The sequence below is a fragment of the Pseudophryne corroboree genome, chromosome 2, assembly GCF_028390025.1.
Source record: "Pseudophryne corroboree isolate aPseCor3 chromosome 2, aPseCor3.hap2, whole genome shotgun sequence".
NCBI lineage: Eukaryota > Metazoa > Chordata > Amphibia > Anura > Myobatrachidae > Pseudophryne > Pseudophryne corroboree.
The window spans coordinates 570,877,569-570,901,277 of record NC_086445.1 but is presented as its reverse complement, the minus strand read 5'-3'; the positions used below and the strand labels follow the sequence as shown (position 1 = coordinate 570,901,277).

At 47.9% G+C, this 23,709-nt stretch overlaps 1 protein-coding gene across 3 annotated transcripts in view; it reads left to right on the top strand.

Moving 5' to 3' along the window:
• The first annotated feature begins 314 nt into the window (after nucleotides 1–314).
• MAP7D1 (MAP7 domain containing 1) overlaps nucleotides 315–23,709 on the top strand; it is a 157,800-nt gene continuing 134,405 nt past the window's right edge. For 2 of the 3 annotated variants that reach the window (XM_063954406.1, XM_063954405.1), the window contains exon 1: nucleotides 315–1,170. In XM_063954406.1, coding sequence (XP_063810476.1) covers nucleotides 1,141–1,170 — 30 coding nt within the window. In that variant the 5' untranslated portion in view covers nucleotides 315–1,140. The remainder of the gene's footprint in view (nucleotides 1,171–23,709) is intronic. The other variant, XM_063954407.1, reaches the window with a different exon arrangement.

Genomic DNA, 23,709 nt, shown 5'->3' with positions numbered 1-23,709 from the left:
TTCACAATATTATCACTCTTTAAAGACTTTGGAATAGCAGCTGACAAGACAACTTCATTTGTTACGCAACTTTGTTTAATAAGCACATACAATAGGAAAACAGTGACAGAGAAAAATGGGTTCGCCCAAAAAATCTCCATGAAATGATTTCTCAATCACCATCCGCTGAGTGCAATGACGTAACACGATGCATGACGTCACCTGCCCTGGGTGAGGGTGAGGGCAGCCTGCAGCAGTGACCGATGCAGGAGATGATATTGTGCAAATCCCATCGGCAGCATCGCCCTATGCTGCACAGACTGGGCTGGGTGCTGTCTGGGGCCAGGCTCGGGAGTGAGTCACCATCTGCCCTGCTCTCGCTGCTGCTGCTTCCCAATCCTAAAAGAATGCAACTTTCCTTAGATAGTCTCAACACGCTGAAGGGTCCAACCAAACCGTGCAGAGGGGGGTCTGTTACCCTACTCTATGCAATGCTGTATGAATGAAAGAGAAAACGGTCTTCCGCACAGTGAGACAGACAATGGGAGACGTGACACACCGTGGCGGCAAAATGTGTAATTGGCTGCTTCTATCAGTGCTTGTAAATCAGAGTCCAGAACGGGAGAGGAAGTGAGGTCCCCCCTGCTACGACACTTGGTACGCTCCTATGTTAGAGGTTGCTCAGTGCCTGTTACAATAGCAGCAGCAGCATTTCCATCAGCTGCTCCTGGCTCTCACACACACACATAGCTGCTCAGCGCTGGTGCTTCTGCTCTTCCATCCCAAGTTTGCATTAGTCCCAGGTTACACACTGACTGGGAGCAGAGAGCTCAGGCGTCACCGGGGAGCCTGTGTGTGACCCAGCAACCTGTGATCTCCATTCACAACAAATAAATCTCAGCAGCAGCAGTAAAGCCTGGCTGTGTGTGAGCAGGGAGGGGGCCGGACAGCACTCTTTCCCTCCCTGGTGGTGGTGGTGGTGGTGATGCTGATCATGATGATGAGGAAGGTTTTTCCCCCCAACTGTTAAACGGATCCTGTTGCCCATAGGAATGAGACTGCACCAGAGGAGCAAAACTAACCCCTGATAGTTCCAGCAGACCAGCACTCCGGGAACTAGCACAGCCCCAGTATCAGTTACGGACATGGACAAGAAGCCTGATGAGACCACGCCAGGGGAAGCCACACAAGGTGCAGTAGCTTTCTGTTATACTATACACTGTGTATGTCTGGCAGCAGCAGGACACAGCCTGCTATGTATTCCCAGGCGCTTGGAACCTAACCAGTGCCTGTCTCTCGCACACTGCACACACAATCGCTGATCTGTATGTATTCTGCTCATCTTGGCAATATGCTCTTATTTATATTGAGATGGCTGTTATATGGCAGGATAATCGGTGCTCTGCTTAGTGGTGTGATTGGCATGACTTGTGCATCTTGGAGGAATATTCTTGCAGAGCTGGGTGGCATATGCCAGCCCACTCCCCAGGCACGCAGGCAGTCTGGGTGAGGTCACTTGTAGAGAATAGATAGACTGGTGCTGCTGCTTCTAGGGCTGTGTGCACTTAATGACTCTGCAGATTCCACAGCTAGACACCAAATGCATGTTTTCTTCTGCATTATGCCCCACAATGCTCCAGATAGTCCTCATGGAGGAGAACTACACAATAGGCTGATTCAGGAGGAGGAGGGGAACACAGCCCCTCTTTCCTCTGCTCAGAGCCAACAGGCTGTTCTCTTCCTCTGAAGGAAGATCTACTTTGTGGTGTCTCTTCCTTTAGCAGAGAGCTAGTTTCAGCAGCTGGAAGATTGTTTCTTCTCTAGGGATCCAAGGGTAGATCCTAAAAGACGACATAATAATAAATGGACTATGTTACCAGGTGGAAGACGTTCCTTTGTGTATACCCTAACATTCCGAGTCCTTTTCTAAATGTATGTGTGACAGCACTGGATAAACATCTTCTAAGGAATTTTATCTTTATATATAATTTGGTTCTTCCTTCATACCCAACATCAAGAGGAGGAAACTTTTAAACAGACTGGAATAAAGGCAGTGATAGAAAAGTTCTGTAGCCCAACCCCCAAATATCTTATTCATCCATGACAGTTACTCAAGTTAAAACTACCATAATATTTTGGGGAATAGAAGTGGTGTTTTATTTTTTAATATATAAACTTCTTGCACATTACATTTTGTTTGGACCAAATTGTTCAGTTCCACAGCGATAGTTACACACAACAACAATAATAATAATAATAATAATAATAATAATAATAATAATCCTCTGTGGCTTGATCGGGAATGTCAGTCCAGTGTCCAGCTCCTAACCAATAATCCTCATGGTGTCTTTGATCTTTGAGTTGTCTTTCTAATTGAAGTGAAGGCACTAATAGCAAGTGTTGTCATCCTTGTTTGTTCATGATGGGCTAGATCAGTGGTTCTCAAACTGGGTGTAGTATGGTATGCCTGCGGCCGGCATACTGACAGCATGGCAAGCGCAAATGAGCCCCTTGCGGCACGGTGGTGCGCTACGCGTGCCACGCTATCTATTCTCCCTCCAGGGGGGTCGTGGACCCCCAAGAGGGAGAAAAGGTGTCGGTATGCCGGTTGTCGGGATTCCGGCGCCGATATACTGTGCGCTGGGATCCCGACAGCCGGCAAACTGAAGACCACCCCTCAAACTATGTGCCTTGGCACCCAGGGGTGCCTCGGGACACTTGCAGGGGTGCCCTGGGTTGGTGGTCCAGCACCAATTCAAATTTATGGTCAATGTAATAGGCAAAACTAGTGCTGGTGACTGTCAATCATAACATATGAACAAACAGAAGTGACTCTTGACCCTCACCACGTAATTGAACCTAAGGATGACACATAAACACAATTTACTTAATGTAATATTTATTTCTAAATTTCTTATGAAGAATCTTTTGCATGGGGGTGCCCTGAAAAAAATCTGATACTCCAGGGCACCGTGATTCAAAAAAGATTGGGAACCACTGGGGTAGATGAATACTGTAATCGCATGGAGAGTGAAAAACTATCAGCCAGTCAGCTCCTAACTTCTATTTTCCAAACAGGGCATGTGATATGACCATTAGGAGCTGATTGGCTGGTTCTTTTTCTCTCTCCACTTTATCACTCTCCAAGTAAAGATGCATTTAGTCCTATAGTCTTTTTATGGTCCTACCAAATTGCAGTGTGTAGGCTTTACCAATTGTCTGCAGCAAGACATGGTGAATTACTATTTCACAGCACTACCTCTTGTCAGAAGGCTAAAGTTCGACTGATGCATATTTTGTATTCAGTAAGGAAAGCTCAGATTAAGTTGGTCCAGAATGTTATCTGTAGTTGTCTGTGTTTTCAGCAATATTATTTAGTCTAGCATGTTGCTGTGGAGAAAACAGACCTCTGCAATGGTGAGCAAAGTAGCACATACCCTGAGGTGCAGGTTGCTATGTGCTCACAGACGTAGGGCCTAATTCTGAGTCGGATGTGGAACTACAAAGTTTCTCATCAATTTCATCATACTGCGTATGCGCCAAAGAGAGAAATTGGCAACTGTTCAATTTGACAGATCAGACTTAAGGGCCCCACACGCTCGGCGACCTACGGCCGATACGGCAGACGAGCGACCGGCTGCTGGTGACGAGGGGAGGCACCCGGCCCCATTCCCGAACATTCAGGTCGTCCATGTCGACCTGCATGTTAAACGACGGGAGACCAACGATGAACGAGCGCGGGGACATGCATCGTTGATTGTTGAAGCATCCACACTGAAAGATATGAATGATTTCTCATTCATTTATGAACGATATTGTTCATATCTTTCAGAGAAATCGACCAGTGTGTAGAGCCCTTTAAGCTCACAGACAGAGTTTGCTAGTGTGTACAGATTGGTCAATCCATCGCCTTGCTACACTGTCTGTGAACTGGATGTGTCAGTGCGGTAACTGGGAGTCAGCCATGCGATTGACGGAACTGATCGGTGGATGGAGAGAGGTTGTCTGTTTCAGAGGAATCTTTTGCAGCCAGGTTGGGGCTGCTGTATGTTCTGATACTAATGATGACATCATAAGGACAGAAAGGTTTCCATGTGCTGTCCCACTTTCTTTTAGTTTACACAGGTGGTTCTTTGCTATCGCACTGCTTCCTGGTTGGGTTACACGGAGCATACTGCAGGAGGATCCCTCGTCAAAAAAAAAAAAAAAAAAAAGTAAAATAGTTGCCCTTAAGCTACTATAGGATATCACTACCTGGAGATGGTGTTATCTATTGGAGTCAAGCTCCTTGGTAAATCTGGCAGCTCAGCAGCCACCATAGAAACTTATGGGGGCTGCATTTGCGGATAAAAATAGATGGACAGTAGAAGATATCTTAGATATTTGCTACGATCCTCCCATAGTACATCTGAGGGATCCTTAATATTTGCGAATACCTTCCAAAACAGCTGTTTTCTGGAAATATCACACAAATATTGAATGATACAATATTAATGTATCCGCTTAAGCATACCCTCTTATAGCTTTACAGCATCACTTTATATTTTCAGGTTTATATTTTCTCTTCCATAATATCTCTTCAGGTTGTATTGTTTTAGTTGTGGACTAAAGTACTGAGCTTCTGGATACAGCGTAGAAAACAGTGCATGATATCTGGGGGTGAAAAAAATGGAAACCTCAAGGGTTGGAATTCAATTGTTTTCACCCTGCAGATACCACTAGGCGTTACAAAATGAAGCGATTCAATTGTTGCTCAGTTTAGATGCCTGATAGCTGTCGGAATGACATTTCTTCTCATAGCCTTCTGAGGTGCGAGAAGAAATATGCCCAAAGTGGGAACTTTGGGCATCTGAATGGGAGTTTGGATGCCCAAAGCAGGACTTGAGACTGGTTTAGTCGTTTTACACTGCTAAACCCTATCTGTTTGTGCATGACATGCACAATATGCATGGGTGCCCAAACAACAATTGAATTGTGACAATTGAGCATCTAAAAAGTCCCGTTTAGACTGGATTATAAAATGTCTAAAACAATTTAATTCCCCCAAAATATTGTTATTATGCATTAGGGTATGATACTTGGCTATCATCACTTATTTCACAAAGTCCTTCTATGAAGCAGACATCCTTGTCATTAATAATGATTAGAGTGGTGCATTCCAGACATGTCACTCTAACATATGAAACTTAAAATGTCACTTCCGTTCCACCATACTTGTGTAATGGAGTGTGCTACAGACTGTTACGATGTTGGAAAAGAGATTTGTTGGTATTTCACCCTTTTATTGTGGCTCAAGCTTTAAAATCTACATTTGGATGCAATGTACAGTGTTTTGAAGTTCCATACGATGAAGATGTCTGCATACATTTGTATATTAAGTACTGTATTACTTTTTTGCTACAAAAATTATTACTTAGGCTGACGTTCCCAGCATTTTTTTAATATATCATCCATAATTGGTAGTAGTTATGTGGTACAGAAATGGTCTTTTAATCAGGATAATTATTCTGCGAATCTGCAGTTGTGTTCGTCCATCTGTTTAGCTGTATTACTTGTGAAAACAATGTTTTATTGCAGTCTATTCTGCCAGCACTTCCATATGACATGGTGATGGCACATGGGCAGTCCTGGCAGACGTTTTCTTCCTAATAAGTTACACAGTATGTCTGCTTACAGCACTGAGCCAGCCACTGCTGCTCAATAAGTCATACATAATTAAGTGATTTAAAGTTCCTGGTTTAGTATCTTCATTACCATTGGCTATTTCTGTCATAGGTGAGTAGCACTATGGAGGTTTATAAAAAAACAGGATATTGCCCCTTTATCCTGCAACCTATATTAACTATACAGGTCTGTGGAGCACCAGTGACAGATGAGGTGGTACAATAGATGACTGAATTGTAATTACACAGTAGCTACTCTTGTCTTTGTTTTCACACGTTTCTTTGTAAAATGCACAGGGCAGATCAGTGTCTTATCTGGATGCAAAGTAAATTAGCATCAATGAGTTAAATACAGTACATGATAGAAAACATTTGCTTAGTATGCACTGGGGAGTAATACCTGCCTAATGTATAACTGTTTTTCACAAAATTCCTTTTATGTAGCAGACATCCTTCTCATTCCTACTGGTTCCAGTGTTACATTCCAGACATTTTCCTTAAGGAGGTAGGCTCAGTCTGTTAGCTTTTTTAACGACTCCTATTTTAAGTCAGTAGGGCATTTTAGAGGGTAAAACATATATTTGACCATAGCTAAACATAACTGAAACTTTTGGCCATTTCTGATGTACCTAGTACAAAGATAAGAGTGGTTTGTCTGCAGTTCACCAAAACAAACATTAAGGGGTCTATTTACTAAGCCTTGAATGGAGATAAAGTTCCAGCCAATCGGCTCCTAACTGCCATGTCACAGGCTGGGTTTGAAAAATGGTAGTTAGGAGCTGATTGGATGGTAGTTAATCTCAATCCAAGGCTTAGTAAATGGACCCCTAAATCAGAATTTATAGGTAATTATTTATAAAGTGACTCAGTAAAGGTGCATACGCACAGTGCAATATATCCTTGAGATTTTGACTATATATGTGTACACAGCTTATGATACTGATGTGGGGTCAGTATCGCAAGAAAAAATAGACTATGCAGGCAAGTCAGTTTTGACTATCTAGTACAAAGAATAGTCAAAATCGTCCGTAGCCAAAATCGCAAGTACACATAGACAATATCGCATAGTCAGAATCGCACATAAGTCAGCATTGCACCTTGTACCCCTTTTCCACCTACTGAGCACGGGTCGCAGCCGGGAGCCTGACACGGGTGCCCCTTTCCCACTGCGCTCACCAACCCGGCATATTGCCGGGTTGGTGACGTGGCAGGGGCGACGCTGGGAGATCACATGATCTCACAGCGCCGGTCTTCCATACAGTGTAAATGGGAGTCATGTCGCATCGGCTTCCGTTTACACTACAACCCTACCCGGATCATTCCCGTGTCCTACCCAGGTAGTTACCCGGGTAGGATTCACGGGTCACTTGATCCGGGTTTTTGCGGGGGGACCCTTTTTCACTAGCAAAAAACACGGGTAAATGCGCGCCCCCGTGCATTTACCCGTGTTTTTTGAGCTAGTGGAAAAGGGGTATAAGTGATGGGCTTAAACAGTTGCACCCTTGAAATCTGTGTAAACGCATTTATTAGACCTACAACTACAAGTGCCCTATAGTGTGTTTGTTTTTTTGCTCAGTGTGCTGTCCACACTGAGACCATGCCTACTGCTCTTCCCAATTATGTTTATCAGCATGGAACATGTTTGTGCAAGATCTGACTGACTAGTTAACCATAGATTTGGCTTCTTACACAGGGCGCGATTCAATTCAGCGTGAATTGAATAGCGCCAGGAAGAAGCTCCCAGAGCTATTCAATTCAGTGTCCTGTTAGGTCGGAGAATGCCAGTTCTCATGCCTTTTAAAGATGGTGTTTAGTCACGAGAACTGATATTCTCCATAGCGATGCTGTTTCTGCCACGCTAAGGGCAGAAAACCGCATCGCAACAGTAGTTTGTGGAATCTCTGCGGGGTGTGAAAGGAAATCCTCTAGTTGGGCATACCATCGCGCTGAATTGAACCCACAGATAGTGGTCGTCATCAGATTATATTCACCAATTTAGCAAATAATGATGCAATCAATTTTGATCAGATTATTAAGATGGTAGCAATTTATGGGCTACTCCTAATGAATTTGGGCCAGTTGTTCAGTATCTCCTCCAACATGGTATGTGTGTCCAGCTTCACATATAAATTATGTCTAAGTAATCCCTTGAGCATAAAGTTACTAATAAGTAGAGCAGTAAGAGACAAGGTAGTGGAAGGTTTTAAAGATGGTGTACTGTGATTATTGGCTTTAGTAAGTTGATTTACATTGCACAAAATCTAATGGCATCAGTGATCACAATTCTGTCATATTTGTGTTCCCGAGCATTCAGGTAATTCAACTATAACTTTAGAATGTAAGCTCTCACGAGCAGGGCCCTCTTCCCTCATTTGCTTTTCCTTCCCTTACTTATACTATCATCTTTTCCATACTTTTTACAACGGTACCTAGCCTTGGTTTATGCCACCCTGCTGATGCAGAAATGTTTATATATACCTTGTACTTGTCGTACAACGTCTTGTCCTGTAATGCTGGGTACTCACTGACAGATATATTGGCTGATCAATTGATTGGCTAATATATCGTTAACTGATTGGCATGACCAATATATGTACACACATGTTGGTGCATCGTTCAGTGTGTATGGCCGACCCGCAAATGCACGATAGGTAAACTGTTCTGAGCTTCACCATGATGGGCAGGTTGATTCTAATGAGTCCTTGTGCTAGACCAACGACTTCACTGCAGTTTTGGTCCTGCTTGCAGGAGGGAGCAGTAGGGGCATTGGGTGCAGGTGATGTGCACAGTGAAGAGGGGGGGGGGGCTGGATGCAGATGATATGCACAGTGTGTGGCCCAGATAGTGGGAGGGTGCTGCTGGGTGTTTGGTGGTGGGGGGTTTGATGTGCCCATCGGGAGATGCAGTTGCAGGTAGTGGGGGATGAATTTGGTTGACCCTGTCAGTCTGACCTGTCGGGGGACCATCAGGGATGCACGGTCAGAGAGCAGAGGGAGCAGACAGTGGGAGCCATGACCAGAGAGGGTTGGGAGGATGGTGAGTGCTTTGACCATCGGGAGGCTGGTCACTCTTCAGTCCTAGTCAGACTCCCTTCAGGTTCACTAGTGACAGCTGTTTCTGCCTCCAAGCACAGCAACAAGCTGGAGCTATTAGCAGCACTACTTAGCTATGCACACTGCACACATTGTGACAGGGCTGATCTTCAGACAACCCATCTTCTCTGTCTGTCTGCTGAGTTACTGACCAGTGTGCAAGGCTGCAGTGACTTCATCTTACCCCAGAGCCGGCACACACTGCCTTTGTCCGGGAACCAGTGGTGTAAATAAGTATCTCTAGTCCAGTGCCCGGCATCCTGCCCACCCCTGTTCCCCATGTATCACCATGCCACTCTCCCGAGCACATCTCCCAGCTGACAGTCGCACAGCACCGGCAACCTGGTTGATCCTCTAATGTGCTCTCACCCACTTTGAAAGCTGGAATTGCTGCCACCCGCCTAGCTGGCACTCAGTGACACAACAAGTCCCAGTATGCCTGCGCAGCCCAGGTCTAACAGGTGCTGTCTCCACTGAGGCTACAGTCACTAGCATGACCATTCCTGCTTCTGATTTTTCCAAAATGGAGAGATTGACTTGGACTTGTAGTTCCACAACAGCCCAGGTGCACTAACATTAGCTTGGTGCTGCTGCCAGGGGCCCACTTGTAGGTGGACTGGGCGCCCTCATGCTGCATCGGTTGATCTGCAGATATATCTTTAGGTGTGTGCACATCTTACGACAATCTTTTCTTGTTTTGCTCATTTATTTATGTACTTTGTTAGGGCATATAAATAAAGGATAATAACATAACATTTCTCTAACGTCCTAAGTGGATGCTGGGGACTCCGTAAGGACCATGGGGAATAGCGGCTCCGCAGGAGACTGGGCACATCTAAAGAAAGCTTTAGGACTATCTGGTGTGCACTGGCTCCTCCCCCTATGACCCTCCTCCAAGCCTCAGTTAGCTCTCTGTGCCCGAACGAGAAGGGTGCACACTAGGGGCTCTCCTGAGCTTCTTAGTGAAAGTTTTAGTTTAGGTTTTTTATTTTCAGTGAGACCTGCTGGCAACAGGCTCACTGCATCGAGGGACTAAGGGGAGAAGAAGCGAACTCACCTGCGTGCAGAGTGGATTGGGCTTCTTAGGCTACTGGACATTAGCTCCAGAGGGACGATCACAGGCCCAGCTTGGATGGGTCCCAGAGCCGCGCCGCCGGCCCCCTTACAGAGCCAGAAGGCAGAAGAGGTCCGGAAAATCGGCGGCAGAAGACGTCCTGTCTTCAACAAGGTAGCGCACAGCACTGCAGCTGTGCGCCATTGCTCTCAGCACACTTCACACTTCGGTCACTGAGGGTGCAGGGCGCTGGGGGGGGGGCGCCCTGAGACGCAATAAAAACACCTTGGCTGGCGAAAATACATAGCATATAGCCCCCAGGGCTATATGGATGAATTTTAACCCCTGCCAGAACCCATAAAAAAGCAGGAGAAAAGTCTGCGAAAAAGGGGCGGAGCCTATCTCCTCAGCACACTGGCGCCATTTTCCCTCACAGCTCCGTTGAAGGGAAGCTCCCCTGGCTCTCCCCTGCAGTCACTACACTACAGAAAGGGTTAAAAAAGAGAGGGGGGCACTAATTAGGCGCAGTATTAACTATACAGCAGTTATAAGGGGAAAAACACTTATATAAGGTTATCCCTGTATATATATATATATATAGCGCTCTGGTGTGTGCTGGCAAACTCTCCCTCTGTCTCCCCAAAGGGCTAGTGGGGTCCTGTCCTCTATCAGAGCATTCCCTGTGTGTGTGCTGTATGTCGGTACTTTTGTGTCGACATGTATGAGGAGAAAAATGATGTGGAGACGGAGCAGATTGCCTGTAATAGTGATGTCACCCCCTAGGGGGTCGACACCTGAGTGGATGAACTGTTGGAAGGAATTACGTGACAGTGTCAGCTCTGTATAAAAGACAGTGGTTGACATGAGACAGCCGGCTACTCAGCTTGTGCCTGTCCAGACGTCTCATAGGCCGTCAGGGGCTCTAAAGCGCCCGTTACCTTAGATGGCAGATATAGACGCCGACACGGATACTGACTCCAGTGTCGACGGTGAAGAGACGAATGTGACTTCCAGTAGGGCCACACGTTACATGATTGAGGCAATGAAAAATGTTTTACACATTTCTGATAATACGAGTACCACCAAAAAAGGGGTATTATGTTTGGTGAGGAAAAACTACCTGTAGTTTTCCTGAATCTGAGAAATTAAATGAGGTGTGTGATGATGCGTGGGTTTCCCCCGATAACAACTGATAATTTCTAAAATGTTATTGGCATTATATCCTTTCCCGCCAGAGGTTAGGGTGCGTTGGGAAACACCCCCTAGGGTGGATAAAGCGCTCACACGCTTGTAAGGGCTCTACCTTCGCCTGAGATGGCCGCCCTTAAGGATCCTGCTGATAGAAAGCAGGAGGGTATCCTAAAAGGTATTTACACACATACTGGTGTTATACTGCGACCAGCAATCGCCTCAGCCTGGATGTGCAGTGCTGGGTTGGCGTGGTCGGATTCCCTGACTGAAAATATTGATACCCTAGATAGGGACAGTATATTTTTGCCTATAGAGCATTTAAAAGATGCATTTCTATATATGCGTGATGCACAGCGGAATATTTGCCGACTGGCATCAAGTCTAAGCGCGTTGTCCATTTCTACCAGTAGAGGGTTATGGACACGTCCGTGGTCAGGTGATGCGTATTCCAAACGGCGTTTGGAAGTATTGCTTTATTAAGGGGAAGAGTTTTTTGGGGTCGGTCTTTCAGACCTGGTGGCCACGGCAACAGCTGGGAATTCCACGTTTGTACCCCAGGTCGCCTCTCAACATGAGAAGACGCCGTATTATCAGGCGCAGTCTTTTCATGGACAAGCGGGCAAAAGGTTCCTCATTTCTGCCCCGTGACAGAGGGAGAGGAAAAAGGCTGCAGAAATCAGCCAGTTCCCAGGAACAGAAACCCTCTCCCGCCTCTGCCAAGCCCTCAGTATACGCTGGGGCTTTACAAGCAGAATCAGGCACGGTGGGGGGCCCGTCTCGATGAATTTCAGCGCGCAGTGGGCTCACTCGCAAGTAGACCCCTGGATCCTTCAGGTGATATCTCAGGGGTACAAATTAGAATTCGAGACGTCTCCCCCTCGCCGTTTCCTAAAGTCGGCTTTACCGATGTCTCCTTCTGACAGGGAGACAGTTTTGGAAGCCATTCACAAGCTGTATTCCCAGCAGGTGATAATCAAGATACCCCTCCTGCAACAGGGAACGGGGTATTATTCCACACTGTTGTGGTACCGAAGCCGGACGGCTCGGTGAGACCGATTCTAAATCTAAAATCTTTGAACACTTACATACAGAGGTTCAAATTCAAGATTGAGTCACTCAGAGCAGTGATTGCGAACCTGGAAGAAGGGGACTACATGATGTCTCGGGACATCAAGGATGCTTACCTTCATGTCAAAATTGACCCTTCTCACCAAGGGTACCTCAGGTTTATGGTACAGAACTGTCACTATCCGTTCAGATGCTGCCGTATGGATGGTCCACGGCACCCCGGGTCTTTACCAAGGTAATGGCCGAAATGATGATATTCCTTCGAAGGAAGTGAATTTTAGTTATCCCTTACTTGGACAATTCCCTGATGAGGGTAAGATCCAGGGAACAGTTGGAGGTCGGTGTAGCACTATCTCAGGTAGTGTTACGGCAGCACGATTGGATTCTCAATATTCCAAAATCGCACCTGGTTCCGACGACGTGTCTTCTGTTCCTAGGGATGATCCTGGACACAGTCCAGAAAAAGGTGTTTCTCCCGGAGGAGAAAGCCAGGGAGTTATCCGAGCTAGTCAGGAACCTCCTAAAACCGAGCCAAGTCTCAGTGCATCAATGCACAAGGGTTCTGGGTAAAATGGTGGCTTCCTACGAAGCAATCCCATTCGGCAGATTCCACGCAAGAACTTTCCAGTGGGACCTGCTGGACAAATGGTCCGGGTCGCATCTTCAGATGCATCAGCGGATAACCCTTTCACCAAGGACAAGGGTGTCCCTCCTGTGGTGGTTGCAGAGTGCTCATCTTCTAAAGGGGCGCAGATTAGGCATTCAGGACTGAGTCCTGGTGACCACGGATGCCAGCCTGCGAGGCTGGGGAGCAGTCACACAGGGAAGGAATATCCAGGGCTTATGGTCAAGCCTGGAGACATCACTTCACATAAATATCCTGAAGCTAAGGGACATTTACAATGCTCTAAGCTTAGCAAGACCTCTGCTTCAAGGTCAGCCGGTGTTGATCCAGTCGAACAACATCACGGCAGTCACCCACGTAAACAGACAGGGTGGCACAAGAAGCAGGAGGGCAATGGCAGAAGCTGCAAGGATTCTTCGCTTGGCGGAAAATCATGTGATAGCACTGTCAGCAGTGTTCATTCCGGGAGTGGACAACTGGGAAGCAGACTTCCTCAGCACGACCTCCACCCGGGAGAGTGGGGACTTCACCCAGAAGTCTTCCACATGATTAAAAACTCGACAGGTATTGCGCCAGGTCCAGGGACCCTCAGGCAATAAGCTGTAGACGCTCTGGTAACACCGTGGGTGTACCAGTCAGGGTATGTGTTCCCTCCTCTGCCTCTCATACCCAAGGTACTGAGATTGATAAGATGGAGAGGAGTAAGCACTATATTCGTGGTTCCGGATTGGCCAAGAAGGACTTGGTAACCGGAACTTCAAGAGATGCTCACGGAGGATCCGTGGCCTCTACCTCTAAGAAGGGACCTGCTCCAGCAAGGACCCTGTCTGTTCCAAGACTTACCGCGGCTGCGTTTGGCGGCATGGCGGTTGAACGCCGGATCCTGAAGGAAAAAAGGCATTCCGGATGAAGTCATCCCTATCCTGATCAAAGCCAGGAAGGATGTAACCGCAAAAACATTATCACCGCAATTGGCGAAAATATGTTGCGTGGTGCGAGGCCAGTAAGGCCCGACGGAGGAAATTCAACTGGGTCGATTCCTACATTTCCTGCAAACAGGAGTGTCTATGGGCCTGAAATGGGGATCCATTAAGGTTCAAATTTCGGCCCTGTCAATTTTCTTCCAAAAAGAACTAGCTTCAGTCCCTGAAGTTCAGACGTTTGTAAAAGGGGTACTGCATATACAGCCTCCTTTTGTGCCTCCAGTGGCACTTTGGGATCTCAATGTAGTTTTGGGTTCCAAAAGTCACATTGGTTTGAACCACTTAAATCTGTGGAGTTAAAATATCTCACATGAAAAGTGGTCATGCTGTTGGCCCTGGCCTGGGCCAGGCGTGTGTCAGAATTGGCGGCTTTATCCTGAAAAAGCCCTTATCTGATTTTCCATTCGGACAGGGAGGAATTGAGGACTCGTCCTCAGTTTCTCCCCAAGGTGGTTTCAGCGTTTCACCTGAACCAACCTATTTGTGGTGCCTGCGGCTACTAGGGACTTGGAGGCCTCCAAGTTGCTAGACGTTGTCAGTGCCCTGAAAATATATGTTTCCAGGACGGCTGGAGTCAGGAAATCTGACTCGCTGTTTATCCTGTATGCACCCAACAAGCTGGGTGCTCCTGCTTCTAAGCAGACTATTGCTCGTTGGATTTGTAGTACAATTCAGCTTGCACATTCTGTGGCAGGCCTGCCACAGCCAAAAATCTGTAAATGCCCACTCCACAAGGAAGGTGGGCTCATCTTGGGCGGCTGCCCGAGGGGTCTCGGCTTTTCAACTTTGCCGAGCAGCTACTTGGTCAGGAGCAAATACGTTTGTAAAATTCTACAAAATTGATATCCTGGCTGAGGAGGACCTGGAGTTCTCTCATTTGGTGCTGCAGAGTCATCCGCACTCTCCCGCCCGTTTGGGAGCTTTGGTATAATCCCCATGGTCCTTACGGAGTCCCCAGCATCCACTTAGGACGTTAGAGAAAATAAGAATTTACTTACCGATAATTCTATTTCTCATAGTCCGTAGTGGATGCTGGGCGCCCATCCCAAGTGCGGATTGTCTGCAATACTTGTACATAGTTATTGTTACAAAAATCGGGTTATTTTTGTTGTGAGCCATCTTTTAGAGGCTCCTCTGTTATCATGCTGTTAACTGGGTTCAGATCACAGGTTATACGGTGTGATTGGTGTGGCTGGTATGAGTCTTACCCGGGATTCAAAATCCTTCCTTATTGTGTACGCTCGTCCGGGCACAGTATCCTAACTGAGGCTTGGAGGAGGGTCATAGGGGGAGGAGCCAGTGCACACCAGATAGTCCTAAAGCTTTCTTTAGATGTGCCCAGTCTCCTGCGGAGCCGCTATTCCCCATGGTCCTTACGGAGTCCCCAGCATCCACTACGGACTATGAGAAATAGAATTATCGGTAAGTAAATTCTTATTTTTCTTTCAGCCAGGAAATGATTATTTCTCTTACGTCCTAGAGGATGCTGGGGACTCCAAAAGGACCATGGGGGTATAGACGGGATCCGCAGGAGACATGGTCACACTATAAGACTTTGAATGGGTGTGAACTGGCTCCTCCCTCTATGCCCCTCCTCCAGACCTCAGTTAGATTCTGTGCCCAGAGAGACTGGACACACACTAGGGGTCTCTGAAAAGACTTTGTTAGGTTTTTTATTTTCAGGGAGACCTGCTGGCTACAGGCTCCCTGCATCGTGGGAGTGAGGGGAGAGAAGTCAGACCTACTTCTTCTGACTTAAAGGCTCTGCTTCTTAGGCTACTGGACACCATTAGCTCCAGAGGGTTCGATCACTTGGTCCGCCTAGCTGCTTGTTCCCGGAGCTGCGCCGTCAACCCCCTCACAGCAGCCAGAAGAAAGAAGCCTGATATAGAAGAACAGAAGACTTCAGTGACGGCAGAAGACTTCAGTAACGAGGTACAGCGCAGCGGTCGCGCTGCGCGCCATGCTCCCACACATACTTCTAACGGCACTTACAGGGTGCAGGGGGGGGGCCCCGGGCAGCATGTTACTGAAGGTTAAACTGGCTAAAAAAGTTATATTATAAGTGCCTAGGCACTAAATATAAGCCGCCACCAGTATAAATATTCAAAATTGAGCGGGACTACAGCGCGTCGGGAGGGGGTGTGGCTTAGCCCTCACAGCTTACCAGCGCCATTTTCTCTCTTCACAGACTTGCAGAGATGCTGGCCTGGGCCTCCACTCTCCTGATCAAGTACAGGGAGCAAAACGGGGGGAGGTACACAGTAATTTGGTGCCATTATAACAGCGCAGACATCATATATTCTTTCTCAGTATTATATGGGCGCTGGGGTGTGAGCTGGTAAACTCCCTCTGTGTTTCTCTAACAGGCTTTCCTGTGGGTCTGTCCCCTATAGCCAGTGTGAGTGTGTGCGTGTCGGTACGGTGTGTCGACATGGCTGAGTGCTCCACCCCGGAGGAAGTTACTGGGGGAGCAGAGAAAGATGTTGGAGTGACTCTGTCGGCACCGCCGACTGCTGATTGGTTGAATATGTTGAGTACATTGAATGCAAATGTGGCGTTATTGTCTAAGAGGGTGGATAAATCTGATTCTCAGACACAAACGTGGAGAAAATCCATGGAGGACGCCTTGTCCCAGGTACAGGTCCCCTCAGGGTCACAAAAGCGTTCTTTTACCCAAATAGCTGATACGGATACCGACACGGACTCTGACTCCAGTGTCGACTATAATGAGGCCAGTTTACATCCAAAATTGGTTGAGTATTCAGTACATGATTGTGGCTATTAAAGATGTTTTACATATTTCTGAAGTACCTGCTGTTCCTGATACAAGGTTTTGTTTGTATAAGGGAAAGAAGCCTGAGGTGACGTTTCCCCCCTCTCATGAACTGAACGCTCTTTGTGAAAAGGCTTGGGAATCACCTGATAAACGGTGGCAGATTCCCAAGAGAATTTTTATGGCATAGCCTTTCCCCTCTGACGACAGGGAAAAGTGGGAGTCATCTCCCAATGTGGCCAAAGCTCTGTCACGGCTGTCCAAGAAGGTGGCCCTTCCGTCTCCCGACACTGCTGCCCTCAAGGACCCTGCGGATCGTAAGCAGGAAACGACATTAAAGGCCATTTATGTCACTAAGGGGGCACGCCTCAGACCTGCCGTGGCGTCGGCATGGGTGAGTAGTGCTATTGCTAAGTGGGCTGATAATTTGGCATCTGACACGGATACCCTGGATAGGGATAACATTCTGTTGACTCTCGATTATATCCGGGACGCTGCAGCTTACCTAAAGGATGCGGCGAGGGATATTGGCCTCTTGGGATCAAGGGCCAATGCCATGGCAGTCTCGGCCAGGAGAGCGATGTGGATTCATCAATGGAATGCTGATGCCGACTCCAAGAAAGCTATGGAAGCTCTCCCATATAAAGGTAGTGTCTTGTTTGGTGACGGCCTCGCTGACCTGGTGTCTACTGCTACAGCGGGTAAGTCATCTTTTCTTCCTTATGTTCCAGCACAACAGAAAAAGGCACCCCATTATCAGATGCAGTCCTTTCGGCCTAATAAATACAAAAAAGGAAGAGGCTCATCCTTCCTTGCTTCAAAAGGTAGAGGAAGGGGGGAAAAGGTCGCCTGCTGTGTCAGGTTCCCAGGACCAAAAGTCCCCCCCCGGCCTCTGCCAAGTCCACCGCATGAAGCTGGGGCTCCCATACGGGAGTCCGGGCCGGTGGGGGCGCGTCTCCGACTCTTCAGTCAGGTCTGGTTTCACTCGGGCCTAGATCCTTGGGTGTTAGACATAGTGTCCCAAGGGTACAAACTGGAGTTTCAGGAGGTGCCCCTCCACCTATTTTTCAAATCAGCCTTGCTAGTTTCTGTCCCAGAAAGGGAAGTAGTGAGTGCTGCGATACAAAAGCTGTGTCAACAGAGTGTCATTGTCCCGGTACCCCCATCCCAACGGGGAGAAGGGTTTTATTCGAGCCTCTTTGTCGTGCCAAAGCCGGACGGCTCGGTCAGACCAATCCTGAACCTAAAATCCCTCAATCTGTATTTGAAAACTTTCAAGTTCAAGATGGAATCTCTTCGAGCAGTGATCTCCAGCCTAGAAGGGAGGGATTTTATGGCGTCAGTCGACATAAAAGATGCCTACTTACACGTCCCGATATATCCTCCACATCAAGCTTTTTTGAGATTTGCGGTGCAGGATTATCATTACCAGTTTCAGACGTTGCCGTTTGGGCTTTCCACGGCCCCGAGGGTCTTCACCAAAGTGATGGCGGAAATGATGGTACTCCTACGCAAGCAGGGTGTCACAATTATCCCGTACTTGGACGATCTCCTGATAAAGGCGAGATCAAAAGACCAGTTGCTAAGAAATGTGGAACTCTCCCTGACGGTTCTGCAACATCATGGTTGGATTCTAAATTTGCCAAAGTCTCAGTAGATTCTGACAACTCTGCTGCCTTTCTTGGGTTTGATCCTGGACACGGAACTGCAGAGAGTGTTTCTTCCAGCGGATAAAGCTCTGGAAATCCAATGCATGGTCAAGGAGATTCTGAAACCGGCAAGAGTGTCGATTCATCAATGCACTCGAGTGCTAGGGAAGGTGGTTGCGGCTTACGAAGCCATTCCGTTTGGCAGGTTTAATGCCCGGGTGTTTCAGTGGGACCTGCTGGACAAATGGTCCGGGTCTCACCTGCACATGCACCGGAAAATAAGTCTATCTTCCAGGACCAGAATATCTCTCCAGTGGTGGCTGCAAAGTTCTCACCTAGAGGGATGCAGGTTCGGGATCCAGGATTGGGTCCTGCTGACCACGGATGCAAGTCTCCGAGGCTGGGGAACAGTCACACAAGGAAGAAGTTTCCAGGGAAAATGGTCAAGCCAGGAAACTTGTCTCCACATAAACGTTCTGGAGTTAAGAGCCATTTACAACGGCCTTCTGCAAGCGGAACAACTTCTTCGAGGTCTACCTGTCCTGATTCAGTCGGACAACGTAACAGCGGTGGCGTACATAAACCGCCAGGGCGGAACAAAGAGCAGAGCGGTGATGGCAGAAACCACAAGAGTTCTCCGCTGGGCGGAAAAGCACGTGAGCGCTCTGTCAGCAGTCTTCCTTCCGGGCGTGGACAACTGGGAAGCAGACTTCCTCAGCAGACACAATCTCCATCCAGGAGAGTGGGCTCTTCATCAGGAGGTATTTGCAGAAGTGACAAGGAGTTGGGGAATTCCTCAAATAGATATGATGGCGTGGATGCCCTGGTAACTCCGTGGGTGTTTCAGTCGGTATATGTGTTCCCTCCACTTCCTCTCATTCCAAAAGTGTTGAGGATCGTAAGACGAACAAGGGTTCTGGCAGTACTCGTCGTTCCAGATTGGCCACGGAGGGCCTGGTGTCCGTATCTTCAGAAATTGCTCATGGAAGATCCTTGGCCGCTTCCTCTCAGAGAGGACCTGTTACTTACTGCAGGGGCCATGCGTATTTCAAGACTTACCGCGGCTGCGTTTGACGGCGTGGAAGTTGAACGCCAAATCCTAGCTCGAAAGGGTATTCCCGGGGAAGTCATCCCCACTCTCCTAAAGGCTAGGAAGGAGGTCACGGTGAAGCATTATCACCGCATTTGGAGAAAATATGTGTCGTGTTGTGAAGCCAAGAAAGCTCCTACGGAGGAGTTTCAGCTGGGCCGTTTCCTCCATTTTTTGCAGGCAGGCGCGGATGCAGGCCTGAAATTGGGTTCCATCAAAGTGCAGTTTTCGGCTTTATCTATTTTCATTCAAAAAGAATTAGCCGCCCTTCCTGAAGTTCAGACTTTCGTGAAGGGAGTGCTGCATATCCATCCTCCGTTTGTGGCACCGTGGGATCTTGACGTGGTGTTACAATTTCTTATGTCTCACTGGTTTGAACCTTTGCGAAAGGTTGAGTTGAAATTTCTCACTTGGAAAGTGGTCATGCTTTTGGCCTTGGCGTCCGTCAGACGGGTGTCTGAATTGGCGGCTTTGTCTCACAAGAGCCCATATTTGATTTTCCATGTGGATAGAGCGGAATTGAGGACTTGTCAACAATTTCTGCCGAAGGTGGTTTCTTCGTTTTCACACAAATCAATCTATTGTGGTGCCTGTGGCTACGGATGCCGTGACGGTGCCAAAATCTCTCGATGTCGTAAGAGCTTTGAAAATTTATGTCGCCAGAACGGCTCTTGTTAGGAAAACGGAGGCTCTGTTTGTCCTGTATGCTTCCAACAAGATTGGAAATCCTGCTTCCAAGCAGACTATTGCACGCTGGATATGTAATACGATTCAGCACGCCCATTCTACGGCTGGATTGCCGTTGCCGAAGCCAGTGAAGGCCCATTCTACCAGGAAGTTGGGTTCATCTTGGGCGGCTGCCCGAGGGGTCTCGGCACTTCAACTTTGCCGAGCAGCTACGTGGTCGGGTTCAAACACTTTTGCTAAGTTCTACAGGTTTGATACCCTGGCTGATGAGGACCTCATGTTTGCTCAATCGGTGCTGCATAGTCGACCACACTCTCCCGCCCGGTCTGGAGCTTTGGTATAGACCCCATGGTCCTTTTGGAGTCCCCAGCATCCTCTAGGACATAAGAGAAAATAGGATTTTAATACCTACTGGTAAATCCTTTTCTCCTAGTCCGTAGAGGATGCTGGGCGCCCATCCCAGTGCGGACTGTTACTTGCAGTTGTATTGTTAGTTGTTGTTTTCGGTTACACGAAGGTTGTGTATCGGTTATGTTCAGCTTGTTGCTGTCTTTCGTTCATACTGTTATCTGGTATTCCTGGTAATCCAGTTCTACGGTGTGTTGTGGTGTGAGCTGGTATGTATCTCACTTCTTTAGTTTAACAAAAATCCTTTTCCTCGAAATGTCTGTCTCCCTGGGCACAGTTCCTATAACTGAGCTCTGGAGGAGGGGCATACAGGGAGGAGAGAGTTCACACCCATTCAAAGGCTTATAGTGTGCCCATGTCTCCTGCGGATCCCGTCTATACCCCCATGGTCCTTTTTGGAGTCCCCAGCATCCTCTACGGACTAGAAGAAAAGTATTTACCGGTAGGTATTAAAATGCTATTTTCTCTGACGTCCTAGTGGATGCTGGGAACTCCGTAAGGACCATGGGGAATAGCGGCTCCGCAGGAGACTGGGCACAAAAGTAAAGCTTTAGGACTACCTGGTGTGCACTGGCTCCTCCCCCTATGACCCTCCTCCAAGCCTCAGTTAGATTTTTGTGCCCGACCGAGAAGGGTGCACACTAGGGGCTCTCCTGAGCTTCTTAGTGAAAGTTTTTAGTTTTAGGTTTTTATTTTCAGTGAGACCTGCTGGCAACAGGCTCACTGCATCGAGGGACTAAGGGGAGAAGAAGCGAACTCACCTGCGTGCAGAGTGGATTGGGCTTCTTAGGCTACTGGACACCATTAGCTCCAGAGGGACTGAACACAGGCCCAGCCTCGGAGTCCGGTCCCAGAGCCGCGCCGCCGGCCCCCTTACAGAGCCAGAAGCAAGAAGAGGTCCGGAAAATCGGCGGCAGAAGACATCCTGTCTTCACCAAGGTAGCGCACAGCACTGCAGCTGTGCGCCATTGCTCCTCAGCACATTTCACTCTTCGGTCACTGAGGGTGCAGGGCGCTAGGGGGGGGCGCCCTAAGCAGCAATAAAAACACCTTGGCTGGCGAAAATACATCACATATAGCCCCCAGGGCTATATGGATGAATTTTAACCCCTGCCAGATTCCACAGAAAAACGGGAGAAAAGGCCGCCGAGAAGGGGGCGGAGCCTATCTCCTCAGCACACTGGCGCCATTTTCTCTCACAGCTCCGTTGGAGGGAAGCTCCCTGGCTCTCCCCTGCAGTTACTACACTACAGAAAGGGGTTAAAAAAGAGAGGGGGGCACTAATTAGGCGCAGTATAACAATACAGCAGCTATAAGGGGAAAAACACTTCTATAAGGTTATCCCTGTATATATATAGCGCTCTGGTGTGTGCTGGCATACTCTCCCTCTGTCTCCCCAAAGGGCTAGTGGGGTCCTGTCCTCTATCAGAGCATTCCCTGTGTGTGTGCTGTGTGTCGGTACGTTGTGTCGACATGTATGAGGAGGAAAATGATGTGGAGGCGGAGAAATTGCCTGTAACAGAGATGTCACCCCCTAGGGAGTTGACACCTGAGTGTATGAGCTTATGGAAGGAATATGTGAGTGTCAGCTCTTTACAAAAGATTGATGACATGAGACAGCCGGCGACTCAGCCTGTGCCTGTCCAGGGGTCTCAAAAGCCATCAGGGGCTCTAAAACGCCCGTTACCGCAGATGGCAGATACAGACGCCGACACGGATACTGACTCCAGTGTCGACGATTAAGAGACGAATGTGACTTCCAGTAGGGCCACACGTTACATGATTGAGGCTATGGAAAATGTTTTTACACATTTCTGATAATACCAGTACCACTAAAAAGGGTATTATGTTGGGTGAGAAAAAACTGCCTGTAGTTTTTCCTGCATCTGAGGAATTAAATGAAGTGTGTGATGATGCGTGGGTTTCCCCCGATTAAAAACTGTTAATTCCTAAAAATTTATTAGCATCATACCCCTTCCCGCCTGAGGATAGGGCACGTTGGGAAACACCCCCTAGGGTGAATAAAGCGCTCACACGCTTGTCTAAACAGGTGGCACTACCGTCCCCGGATACGGCCGCCCTTAAGGAACCTGCTGACAGAAAGCAGTAAAATGTATATACACTCACACGGGTGTGATACTGCGACCAGCAATCGCCTCAGCCTGGATGTGCAGTGCTGGGGTGGCTTGGTCGGATTCCCTGACTGACAATATTGATACCCTAGATAGGGACAGTATATTACTGACTATAGAGCATTTAAAAGATGCATTTCTATATATGCGTGATGCACAGAGGGATATTTGCCGACTGGCATCAAGAGTAAGTGCGCTGTCCATTTCTGCCAGAAGAGGGTTATGGACGCGACAGTGGTCAGGTGATGCTGATTCCAAAAGGCATATGGAAGTATCGCCTTATAAAAGGGAGGAGTTATTTGGGGTAGGTCTAACAGACCTGGTGGCCACGGCAACGGCTGGGAAATCCACATCTTTACCCCAGGTAGCCTCTCAACATAAGAAGACGCCGTATTATCAGGCGCAGTCCTTTGGGCCCCATAAGGGCAAGCGGGCAAAAGGCTCCTCATTTCTGCCCCGTGGCAGAGGGAGAGGAAAAAGGCTGCAGCAAACAGCCAGTTCCCAGGAACAGAAGCCCTCTCCCGTTTTCTGCCAAGTCCTCAGCATGACGCTGGGGCTTTACAAGCGGACTCAGGCACGGTGGGGGCCCGTCTCAAAAATTTCAGCGTGCAGTGGGCTCACTCACAGGTGGACCCCTGGATCCTTCAGGTGGTATCTCAGGGGTACAAATTGGAATTCGAGACGTCTCCCCTTCGCCGTTTCCTAAAGTCTGCTTTACCGACGTCTCCCTCCGACAGGGAGGCGGTATGGGAAGCCATTCACAAGCTGTATTCCCAGCAGGTGATAATCAAGGTACCCCTCCTACAACAGGGAAAGGGGTATTATTCCACGCTGTTTGTGGTACCGAAGCCGGGCGGCTCGGTGAGACCTAATTTAAATCTGAAATCCTTGAACACTTACATACAAAGGTTCAAATTCAAGATGGAGTCACTCAGAGCGGTGATTGCAAACCTGGAAGAAGGGGATTATATGGTGTCTCTGGACATCAAGGATGCTTATCTCCATGTCCCAATTTACCCTTCTCACCAAGGGTACCTCAGGTTTGTGGTACAGAACTGTCACTATCAGTTTCAGACGCTGCCGTTTGGTTTGTCCACGGCACCCCGGGTCTTTACCAAAGTAATGGCCGAAATGATGATACTCCTTCGAAGGAAGGGAGTTTTAATTATCCCTTACTTGGACGATCTCCGGATAAGGGCAAGATCCAGGGAACAGTTGGTAGTCGGGGTAGCACTATCTCAAGTAGTGTTGCGGCAGCACGGTTGGATTCTTAATATTCCAAAATCGCAGCTGATCCCGACGACACGTCTTC